The sequence below is a fragment of the Acomys minous genome (genome assembly GCF_964271855.1).
Source record: "Acomys minous genome assembly, chromosome: 1".
NCBI lineage: Eukaryota > Metazoa > Chordata > Mammalia > Rodentia > Muridae > Acomys > Acomys minous.
Genome location: NC_140483.1, coordinates 173,669,831 through 173,682,550, shown reverse-complemented (window position 1 = coordinate 173,682,550; position 12,720 = coordinate 173,669,831). Strand labels below are relative to the sequence as shown.

General features: G+C 42.1%; 1 protein-coding gene across 5 annotated transcripts in view; it reads right to left on the bottom strand.

Moving 5' to 3' along the window:
* Positions 1-312: 312 nt before the first annotated feature.
* Positions 313-12,720, bottom strand: part of CCDC171 (coiled-coil domain containing 171) — a 304,004-nt gene continuing 291,596 nt past the window's right edge. For 2 of the 5 annotated variants that reach the window (XM_084777633.1, XM_084777635.1), the window contains one exon: positions 313-2,372. In XM_084777633.1, coding sequence (XP_084633759.1) covers positions 2,154-2,372 — 219 coding nt within the window. In that variant the 3' untranslated portion in view covers positions 313-2,153. The remainder of the gene's footprint in view (positions 2,373-12,720) is intronic. The other 3 variants (XM_084777632.1, XM_084777634.1, XM_084777631.1) reach the window with 2 other exon arrangements.

Here is a 12,720-nt window from a genome sequence, read left to right as displayed (position 1 = left end):
CATTGGTAAGATCGATATACACAGGGATACATACTTGCATTTGTTAAGGTTTCCCATTAGCCCAGTAAAACTAAAGTAAGCAGACTAAGGCCCGTGCAGGGCACGTTTTACAGTACACTCAGTCCTCTTAAATTGCTAGGATCTGAAAGTAGACTCGAGACAAACGCACACACAGAGAGAAAGGACGCGGTTACATAGGGCAGCAATGCACCCCCAGTGTGAGGACGTGTAAACTACAAGCCTGTATCTCAGCACTCATGCAGAACACCCTCATCGTTGCAGGAGTGGCAGAAGGAAGTATCTTGAAGTGTGAAGAAATTAGTCTGCATATTCTGTATCCCAAGCACAAGTTGAATTTCATACAGGTAATGTCATGCATAGCATATTAAGATTTCCAAAAAAAAAAAAAATTAAGAATTAAGAACAATTTGGTTAAAAATAGAATTTTACTCCCCATGAAAAGCTTTCTAGAGATTTATACAAAGCTAATTTATCCCGGCCCAGTATTTTAAGAAACAGTGTGACACCGTAGGACAGCAATAGTGTTGTGACACAGTAGGACAGCAATAGTGTTGTGACACAGTAGGACAGCATATGTCACTGAGATAACCTGAATGGCACAAGAAACAGTATACAGACTTTATTTCCCAGGGCCAAATGTCACAAAACACAATATAGATTTCACAAGGCAGACTTTTTTCTAATGTAGCCATAATGGAAAATTCTATAATGAAAGATAATATGAAATATAGGTCAAAATTCTTTGTCAAAAACTACAGTTCACGTTAGAAGTTACTGTCCCTGGGGAGTCAGATGATGAATACAAAGACAAATGCACATCACAAGTGTTCCTCTGTTCTTCCCTTACCGTGATGCAAACTGCAAGGAGTTAACCTTTAAGGGTTAAAGAGTTTAATCAATGTCAATGCCTGATCTTCTGAAGGCGAGAAAGAACCGTCTGTCTAGAGATACCCAACAGAACATCACTTTGTCAAGCCACAAAGCACCCAAAAGCTTGTCAAGTAAGTTACCAGAAACCTCTTTGTGGTTAGAACTCAGCTCCTTCCTGCTTGACCTATTATTTGATATTTGACCACTTGGTTGCAAGACACTTGCTCTTTCTAGCTGAAATGTCACTGGGGCATCCTGTCAGCTCCCCGACATCTCGGCCTGACATACAATTTTACTTTTGTGTGCTACAAGGCAGAAAATACAGGGCAATGGCCTTGCTTTAAATTCTGTCAGCATCAAAGACGGTCGTCACTCTTGGGTTTTACCAACAACAAAAACAAAAAAAGAAGTCTCTTCTGAAGGTCAAAATGGCCATTACCTTGAAGTTTTTTCAGCTTATACTAAATATATCACCTGCTACCGTGGCATGGGAACTGTCCTTATAAAGTGCCTAAGCAGACCACGGAAATCCTCCCAGCACGGCCGCTCTTGCTTCCTATCAAATGCAGGCCTGATGAAAGGACAAGGTTTTCAGTGACTACAGGGACCAGATGCAGCCGTTAACTTAACTTGTTCAAATGGGCAAGTGGTATCATGTAGCTTTACAGGGAGCAAGCTGACCTTCTCACACTGACCAGGAGTGACATTATTGTGCGGGAGAAGCACTCACATCATTTCTGTTTTGTACAACCTGCTTAAAGTTTGCAACTAAATGCTTGTCTTCAGTTGAGCTGACAAGAGAGAAGAGGGGTTCAGTGAACCATGGCAGGGCTGCCATGAAATGACAGGAATCATTGGCATACATTTCAAATAGCTCTCTCAATCCTATTAAAGTATTGCAGTCTCGCTTTAAAACAGACAAGTATGAAACAACTTTGATAGATAGAGACTAAAATGGCTTATTGATTTTTTTTTAAGTCCGAGGGAAATTACCCAAAATGTGTCATTCTTTAACATTTAAAAATATGTTACATAAAAATGAGCAACTGTGATAATAAATAAAAACTCAGGGAGGAAAAAGTGGGTTATTTCATTATTTAAGGAGACAGAGATCCCTGCACACATGAAGAGATCACACAATTTCTAAAAGCCCGCTCTCACTTGTATTAAACAAAACTCAACTGATAAGAAAAATCCCCCTTCAAAACAATTTTAATTGTACCATTAACTCTTCCTCAATTTTTTTTTTTAATTTCACCAAGTCATAGTCCAATCTGAGATGGTCTTTGCGCATTAGTGGGCATCACTGGAGAGGACTGAGGTGATGGTAGAGAATCGGGTGCCGTACTTATGAACGTGTCCTTTAAGAACGTGTAAGTTGTATCAAGTGCCACTTGCAATGGAAGAGAGTCCGCAACTGGGTCGGCAGGGAGGGCAGCTCTTGGAGGGATGGAGATGTTGGAATGGTCTCGGGATCCTGTCTGTGGGAAGAAAGAAACACATCGAGCTTGAAACTCTTCAGCAGAACCCACAAGCACAGACAGGGAAGAGGGTTGGTAACACCTGAGGTGTGTAATGGGATGGCGCTCAGCATCTGCGAGAAACTATATAAAGGAAGTGATTTTCCAACTGAAATGGAATCAACTCATCCTCTGTCATAGGTGTTTCAGGACAATGGAGGAACACCAGAACGCTGTATAAAACGTTTGCAAAAGCTAGAGAGATGACTCAGCTGTTAAAGGCTCACAACCAAAAGGACAAGAAGTCATGCATTTTCCACTTTAGCCTCAGTTTTTTGGCCATTCATATAAACAAACCCTAGTAGAATTTGTTCCCTTAGTTTATAATATACTGGACTGCTTCGTAAATGATCTCTGGTGTCTGCTTTTAATGATTTAATTCATGATTTAACACAAAGAAAACTAATTAATCCCAGTGATTTCTAGAAAATAATATGCTATGATGTAAAGTCTAGTGAGAACTTTTGTTATAGCTTCATTAATGATGCTATTACCCTTTGTTTGATAAAGATTGCTTTAATCACCTGGAAATAATTTCTAAACATAATAGATTAAATGTGAAATCAATGTCTCATATATACAGCATTGGTAGAATCTAAAATCAAACCTCAAAGATGCCACATACTCATAAAATACTTGAAAATGAAATTAACATTTGATAAAGCTACAGCTTAAGGCTTATGTAACAAGCACCCATAAACAGTAGTTAATATTTAACGTGGATGAAGTGTTATCCATGAAGCAGAAGCTATCTTAAAACACCTTCACGTACAAGAAAATAATGATCAAGTTTAAATCAGCATTTTCCAGATTCTGAGCAAATGAATGCTGGCTAACAAGTCCAGTTATGAACGTCCACTAAAAATATTCCAGTTTGCAAAGTTTTTTAAATACCCTTTTCTTGCATTCTCTTTAAGTTTTGGTAATAAAATAACATAAGGTATAAGGGTCTGCTTCACAGTGTCATGTTATACAGAACTATCTTTCCATGTGGAGACAGGGCGGGACCACTGCTGGAGTTCGGAAGGTATTAGGAATTCTACTGTTGTGTGTGTTACCATTTTTGTAGATTTTTTAAAGTACAACTGGAGAAAATCAATGTCTGCATCTAACACCTAGTTCAGCAACTTTCTTTGATCTCTCTTCTTTTGATTTCTTGATACTCCACTGCAAGCAGATAGCTGATGGAAATCATCTCTTTTTATGCTGGAAGGTTTTTTTTAAGTGCCTACAGTGGCCACTCAGATATCTCCATGAAACACAGGGTTTTCTGGAGCCTGTGGAAGGAAAAAGAACACCCAAAGCCATGCATGAGCCTGGGTAAGCAGGGTGAGGCTCACTTCAGAGCTTCATTCTAGGCCTGAACTGAACATCTTCAGTTCAGACCCTGAGCACAAGCAGCAGGTGTGTCAGAGGCAGAGTGTGCATCAGACGCAGAGTGTGCCTCAGAGAAGGAGTGTACATCAGAGGCAGAGTGGGAACCAGAGGCAGAGCACACATCAGAGGCAGAGTGCACATCAGAGGCTGAGTGTACATCAGAAGCTGAGTGCGCATAAGAGGCAGAGTGTGCATCAGAGGCAGAGTGTGCACCATAGGCAGAGTGTTCACAATAGGCAGAGTGTGTATCAGAGGCAGAATGTGCCCCATAGGCAGAGTGTGCACCAGAGGCAGAGTGTGCACCAGAGTCAGCAGCTGCCCTTCCTAGGCTTTCTGAACCATGATCCTAGCTCATGCAGGCTACGGGGCGGGGACAGCTGTAAGTCTTCGGTGCCACCTAACTGCTCTGCAGAGTCAAGAGTTGGGAGAACCCTGAAGGAGCAGAGGACAGAGGGACTTGACTCTTCTCCCTTGCATTCTTGAACTTGTGGCAATAGTTGTCGGTGTGTTTGCCCAAGGCTTCAGAGTTTTGTTTTTAAGTCTTTCAGAATGTGTACTGATGTGACACTCAAGATGAAACTGTAATTTTAACAGAGCGCAGACTGATTATATCAAGTATTCCGAGCACTCTGTTTTGAGAGTGCATCCCTTTTACTCTGTCAGCAGAACTTTGAGCTATAGCTGCCACTGTGCGAGAGTGTAAAACTCATCAAACCTCTGCTATCTGTCCTAAGGCCTGGAACCTTCTGATTGTTCTCTCTCCAGTCCACCCCTCCCCAGTGGTAAGCATCGTTCTACTCTCTGCCCCTGGGAATTCAGAAGTTTCTTACATTTGTCCTCTTACATGTAAGGGAGAACCAAGGAGTCAGGCCTGGGCTAGGCTTCTTTGACGTGACAATTTCCTCCTTTGCTAAGTCCGTGAAGTATTGCATTGTGAAGATACCCCACAGTTTGTCTAGTCACTGGCTGGCGGACACATGGGTTGATTCCAGAACCTGACTTGTTAAAAACTGCTGCAATAAGCATGGTGTGCAGACACCCCTTCAACAGACGATGTCAAAGCTTCCAGGTAAATAAACAGAAGCAGCACCCCAAAGTCATCCAGCAGTACTACTTTTAGGGTGTTGTTGTTGTTGTTGTTGTTGTTGTTGTTGTTGTTGTTTAGAATAAGTTTACAGCTTCAAGTTCTGGTCTAAGACACCCATCCTCCTGGTGGTCTTCTTGATGTTCTACACTGCAGAAGAGCAACTTCACCAAACTGACCAAGAGTTCTGCTTTGCCAGCAGTGGAGATGCACACTATCCTGATACAGGCTGTAGCCAAAGCTTCCCTCTTGTCCCCACAAGTCTGTCAGCCCACACCTGATACACTAGAAGGTCATCCTTCAGGGACGAGCTCTGCCAGGCACGGTGTTCTCTGAAGAGTCTACAGGTCATGGCACTCTGTGCAAGGCTCCGGTTGCCTTTTCTTGTCCATTTTATCTGTCTATTTTCCAACGTGTGTGTAAAAATGTCCTTTCATCTAATAGAGTAGGCTTGAGTAAATAACCTTAAAGCATGGTATCAGTGTTTCTGTGGTATTTTAAATCAGCCTCAGCTTTTACACATTATCCTCTGACCTTATGTTCTTAACACACACACACACACACACACACACACACACACACACAAATAATCAAACACCTTGGAGAAAAATGGAAGGATGGAAGGAAGAAAAAGGGGGAAGGAGAAGGGAGGGTAGGAAAGAAATAGAGAAGGAAGGGAAGAAAGAAAAGAAGGGGTGGGAATGGAAGAAGAGAGAATATTAATTTCTTTAAAGTGTTTTATTCCTCAAAGGCCCCCAGCCAGCAGTCAGGTTTATATTTGTGTAAATGAACACAAATGACTGCTTCTAGTACTAGAATCACTTTCTGTGCTGTTAGAAAATATGTGTTTCCATGAAATGGAATAAAATTTGATTTTAAGTTCCTTAGCTTTAAGAAAAGAAAAGCCAGCACAATTTCTAGTGACTTTTTTATCTGAGAAATTGGTGTTTAGATAACAATTAAATATTAAGTGTTTTTCTTGTTACAGATAATATCAAAAACCCTGTGGAAATGCTTTCTTTAGTGTGACAAAGAGGTGAGAACGGCAACTAGTGCTGCAGCAGACCTCAGTAAGAGTTGAATATCCACCATCTGATCTCCACACTGGAAGTCTGGGAAGCCTGTGGCCATTTACACTTCTTCATAAGCTGCTTACATATTCTGGTTGTCTCATGTAAATCTAAATTTGGGCAATTTTTAAAAAAGAGATTGGTTACCTGGAATAAGAGCTAGGTGTCATGTGAATCTTTATGGAAGCACTTTTATTTTCTCAATGAGCTGTAAATGACTCTGTTAGCGCTGCTCTGGTTGATCAGCTAAATACATACTCACAATATGGAACGTGCTTACTAAATCTCTCCACTTAACAACTTGTGAAATGTAGCAATTGAACACACCCAATAGCCATTTTTAAAATTACGATTCTTAAGGATGTTTCTGAACAACAGAAAAGAAAGCATTAGCCTAATAGTAAAATAATCACACAATATATTGTCTATAAATCAAAGACAATTTGTCAGCCAATACTTCTGAACAGCTAGCACGGGGCCATCTGTCTCTTGTGCAGCATTCATGGCTGTTATGGTTTTTAGGACTTATGGTTAAAGAGCTGAGGGAGAGCATGATTCAGTCCTAGGCAGATCATGCTAAGATCATGCTAAGCACATACTATAGCAGAGGTTAGCAGACGGCAGCGTCCCTGCCCAGTTCTGTTTTCTTTGAAGTCAGCCATTTGGGGCTGGTGTCAAAGTCTTGATTCTTTGCCTATAAAATAAGGGCGTATGCTTCAACTCTGAAATGCCATGCTGTGAGTCTGTTACAATTCCATGTTTGATGGCATCTGGTAAAATATTGGTTTCTAGCTTCTATGTGGCATTAACTTAAAAACTCAGGATTTAGAGATAATACCTAAGGTTTTAATAATTAAGATTTTCAGAGGTAAGATATCCCATGATAAATCATTCTTCTTTAGATACATACTCTTTTGAAAAATAGTTTTGATTCTTGGAGAATTTCATATATGTATTTTGATCACATTCACTCCCGCCTCCCCTTAACTCCTCCCAGACCTGGCCTCTCTCCCTGCCCGCCCCCTAACTTTGTCCCCTCTTTTTTAAAATGTAAAACCCACTGACTCAAGTTCATGTTTCCCATATACTTCTGGGTATGGAGCCCCCACTGGAACACGGTCAACCTACCTGGAGCCACAGCCTTAAAGAAAGCCGACTCTCCCTCCCACAGAGGCCATCTCCGTCCACGCGCTCCCTGAGCCCCTGCCTGCTCCCTGCTAGAGTGCTGTCTTAGGAAAACAACCAGAGCTGCAGTGGGGTCCTAAGCGCACAAGTCTTGTCATCTCCAGAAGACATGCTTTTCTCCTCCCTGACCTCTGACCCTTACAATATTCTTACCCCTCCCCCTTTTGCAGTGGTCCCTGAGCTGTGGGGAGAGGGTATCCCATTTGTGACTGATTGCTATGGAGAAGGAATGCAGAGTGTTTGTAGCGTCTGTAGCTCTGAAGTATAAACTAAACTTCACTCAGTTAAATCAGTTAAATCCACTGCAATACATGTCTTGTTATCGCAGCCTCCACACTGGCATTTATGCTGCTGGCGGTTTTCACGTAGAGCACAACACGTGTGCATGTTGTGATGAAGAAATCAAAGTGCCCACAAGAGGAATGGCAATGAAACTCACTAATTCCTAATGTGTTCTTAGCACCAGACTTCCAGTACTTAGCATAACCACATTTTCCTTCCTCCAAAGGTATTTGTGCATCAAGTTCAAGTTCCCCACTTCCCAGTCCTAGCATGCTGGAGTCTCAGGGCACCACAGTGTACACAGTCAGAATGGGGAAAATGCAGGAAATTATTTTCTCCCGTGGAATACTTATATTCCTGAGATATAAGCACACACATATATATCCACCTTCAAGCACACACATACATTTATATATGCACACATGCAGGCATCTGTTATTATACCAATAAATATGTATTTCTTGTAGCTACTAAGTCTAAATTCCAGTATGTGCTTCCAAACCTTGCAGGGTATGTTATGCACTCTCTATAAGTACAAATGACTTGACCGTTTGCTTTAGTGATGAAGGAATGGGGGAAGCAAGAGACCGGGGAGCACTGGAAAGAATGTTCTATGGTCAGCAAACACCAAGGGCCCCACATACCTAGACATTTAGAAAAGACCATCATCAAAGTTAAAAGAAAAGGAGAGACACTAACAGCAGAGGCACTGATGACCTCGTCACACAATTCTGCCCTCAAGCAGACCCCCAGCTCTCAGGTCTGACTGGTTTGAATTCAGCCTGGACTGCTTGCCTGGCATGAAACATTGATCAGTTAGTGGTTCTGCACAGCTGTCCTTCCCTACAGTCAGGCTCTTTGCTAGGCAATTGTTATAGCTTTCTGCTTCCCTGTCCAGCCTCATCCACATTTCTCCTGGTACTCTGCAATCCAGTTAGTACTAAGAACACAGTGTATACCCAGCCCTGGTCCATCCATTTTCCCTTGGGGGTGAATTCTCCACTTTTCAAACTCTGGTCAAGGTTTACCTCTTTGGGAAGACCTTCCCAGACCATCTACCCACCCTTTCCCAACTAAACTGATGACAAAAGTCAGACCAGAATTTGTGTCTCCTTTTCATCCTTTATATTTATTTGTATATTTTTTTGTTTTTTCTATAAAACCAGAGCATACCATATGATGAAATAAATCATGACTTTGTATTTCTAGCACTTAGCCATATAGCTAAGACTAAACAAGACTCCTAATTGATGAATGACTAAGTGAGAAAAGCACTGATATTATTACTTTGTGGTTTGGGTCTCATGTTGATATTTGGTTATTTTATACAAAACAGATTATATCTCACGTAGAAGTACCATAGTACAGCAGAAAGATATGGGCTTTGAAGCTACAGCTTTCTCAAACTCCTATTTCATTCTGTCATTTATTAAGTATGTGACCTGTGACATATTACTTGTCCTGTTTGAGCCTATATCTTTATTTGAGATTACAAAGAACAATGCTGGGGTTGTTACAAAGCCACAAAAATGCAAGAACTTGTGTTTGACTTCCATTTATACCCTTAGTGATAGTAAGTTCCAAGCTTACAATTATAATTAACATGTATTGGGTTCATGTATCAGGCACTATGCTAGGCTCAGCTTGGTAGACATTATATGAATTCTCACAATTCAAAGAGAAAGTCCCATGGTTCCCCATATCTTACTGTGGAAGAAACTAGGGCTCAAAAGAGCAGAATATTGTTGCCCCTGCCACAGCTTGCTGCGGCAGAGGTGGGAGATGTGAATCCTGATCTGGCTCAGTTGCTCATACATTGACCTCCACCCTCTCATGCCACCTCAAGCAGATACAGCCTCGGGTTTACCTCATCTCTAGGGCCATTTCACATGGCAAAGGTTCAGCGGTCTCAGAGACTAGAAAACAAAAACGCATACACTGTGCTATAGGCAGAAACAAATGCTTTTATTTAGGGAAGCACTGTTGTAGCCTAGTCCGAATATCCACAGGACCACAGTAAATAAATAAGTTATACAGTGTTCACATGATGAAAGTTCCAACCCTTTTACCAAGAGTTTAAGTTGTTGCTAGGTTCTGATGTAAAATTCACAACTGGAGTTTTAAATTACCCCAGAACATTTAACTTAATTTTAAATTATTTTTAAAATGTCTTGTGCCTAACAAGATAACAGCCCCCATTATCTGTTCTTGTATGTTTAAATGTCCTGATGTGATCAGGGTTGGAGAAGGAAATGAAATTTCCCAGAGAGCTTTCTGTTTTTTCTTTTCCCACTTCCCTTCACATCCCACATTCTTCCTGGTTTCTCATTTCCCACACACCTAATGGGAGAGATCCAAAAATAGGGAGGGAAAGCACCTTTTCCTTGTCTTAGAAATCTGTAACTTCCAAACTCAGAAAGAATTTGAAATGTAAATATATTCATCTGCTCAAATATTTTTAAAAAAGAACTGAATAAACACGTGAATACTGTGTAGGAAATCTTCACGTGAACTGGTTTTTTAAAATGTGTATGTAACACACATGCTAAACACAGGAGTGGCTTCCTTAACCGTATAGTATAGGATAACCATAGACAATTCACAGACCCAGCCAAAGCAGTTAATTAATCAGGAGGACCCAAGGAAGGATGCTTAAATCTCACTCAGAAAGGTAAATAGAAGACAGAGTGGAGATTGAGAAACTGTCCAACCAATGCCAGGCTCAACCCAAGACCCACCCCGTGGGAGGGAGGCAACCCCTGACACTGTTAACAATACTCTACTATGCTTGCAGACAGAAGCCTAGCAGAGTTGTCTTCTGAGATGCTCAACCCAGCAGCACTTTGAAACAGATACTGAGACTCTCAGCCAAAAATTAGGTGATACAGAGGGAGTCCTGTGGGAAAGTGGGGAGGGGGTGAGAAAAGGACCTGGAAGTGACAGGAACTCCATAAGAATACCAACAGAGACAACTAACCAGAACTCAGAGGGGCTCGCTAAGCCTGAAGCACCAACCAAGAATCATGCATGGACTTGACCTAGGCCCCCAACAGAGATGTAGCCAATGGGCAGCTCAGACATTATGTGTGTCCTCTAATAATGGGAGCAGAGGCTGTCTCTGACATGGACTCTGTTGTCAGTTTTTTAATCACTTTCTCCTGGTGGGCCTGCCTTGCCAGGCCACAGGGGGGAAGGACATGCTCAGTCCTGATGACACTTGATGACCTGGGGTGGATGGGAAGGGGGGCTGCTCTTTTCTGAGGAATGGGGAACAGGGAGGAAAGAGGAAGGGAGGGTGGCACTGGGAGGAGAGGAGGAATTGAACCACAAGCAGGATATAAAGTGAATGAACAAACAAACAAAAAGAATAGACAGTAGAAGTGGATGAAGAGAGGGAACAGAGTAGGAGAGGGAGTGGGGAGGGAAATGAGGATGGGAATCAGAAGTGGGGAGAGTGGGAGTGAGAGACCAGAGAGCTTGGAGAGAGGAGAGAAACAGAGGGTGGGATATTTCCTAGGAAAGCTGGGGGCCTAAGTCAGAGTAGGCTCCTGGGAGGATATGGGGTGACTCTACCTAAGACTCCTAGAAGCAGGGGTTACAGAGACTAAAAGGCGACCTCTCAGCTAGACAGAACTTCTAGTGGAGGGAAAGGAATACCAACCCACGCACAAAAACTTTGACCCAAAATGTATTCTGCCTACAAGATGTGCAGGGATAAAGATAGAACAGAGATTGAGGGAATGTTCAACCAACGCCTGGCCTAACCTATGAGAAAGAGCCAACTCCTGTCACTATTAATGGTACTCTGCTATGCTTCCAGACAGAAGCCTAGCATAGCTGTCCTCTGAGAGGCTCTACCCAGCAGCAGATAGAAACAGATACTGAGACTCATAGACAAACATTAGGCAGAGCTGGGGGTGGGGAGGATGAGGTTTTGTGGAAGAGGTGGGGAAGGATAGAAGGATCCAGAGGAGCCAAGAACTCCACTAGGAGACCAACAGAGTCAAATAACCTGGGTCCCCCCATTAGGGCTTATGGAGACTGAGGCACCAACTGAGGACCATGCATGGACTGGACCTAGACGCCCTACACATATGTAGTCAATGGGCAGCTCAGGCTTCATGTGGGTTCCCTAGTGTGGGGAGCAGGAGCTGCTGTCTCTGACATGGACTCTGTTACCTGCTTCCTGATCATGACCCCCTAGCCTTACTTGGTCTCAGTGGAAGAGAATGCGCTCAGTCCTGATTTAACTTGATGTGCTAGGGTGGGGTAGAGGGGGAGGCTTCTCTTTTCTGAAGAGTAGAAGAAGAGGGATGAAGGAAGAGGAAGGGAGAGTGGGGCCAAGAGGAGAGGCGGGAGGTGCAGATAATCAGGACGGAAGGTGAAGAAATAACATTTTTAAGCTTTCTTCATTTACTAAAGACTTAGGCAGTTTTTTAAGCTAATTAGAAAACAAGCTAAGGAAGTGTGTTTACTATGACAGTATTCAGCTATAACAGAAATCCCCAAATGCTTTCTTATGCAACGTAGAACTTCTCACTCTCTAGTGGGACTGAAGGAAGCTAAGTGGGATCCAGGCCATTTCTAGCTTGGTAGTCTAGAGCTCACTTCTTAGACTGTAGTTTCCAGCTCTGTAACTGAACATGGAAGCTATGAAAGATCTACCAACTAGAAGAGATTTCTTAACACAAAATCACCAAAACTTAATCCAAAGTCAAGCATGCAGTTGACGTACCTTCTTATTATATTTTGTTAGAACATTTAACAATAAAGTTTGCTGATTTGAGTGGCTGGAGAGGTGGCTCAGTAGTTAAGAACAGTGGCTGTTCTTCCAGAGGACCTGGGTTCTAGTCCCAGCACCCAGATGGTAGCTAACAACTGCCTGTAGCACTAGCCCCAGAGGATCTGACACCCTCTTCTGGCTTTGACTGGCACTGCATGCATGTAGTGCACATATATACATACAGACAAAATACCCATACACATAAAAATCAAAACTTTTTCAAAATAAATTAATCAAATATTTTTAAAAGAAAGATGATAACTTGAATTTCTTTTTTTAAAAATCACGCCTTTAATCCCAGCACTCGGGAGGCAGAGGCAGGCAAATCGCTGTGAGTTCGAGGCCAGCCTGGTCTGCAAAGTGAGTCCAGGACAGCCAAGGCTACACAGAGAAACCCTGTCTCGAAAAACAAAAAAAAACAAAAAAAAATCATTAAATTAATATTGACTTTGGATTAGAAGAGAATTTCCAGACATTTCTAAAATGGTCCTAAACAAATTTTTGCCGTTTTTAACAGTATAGTTATGA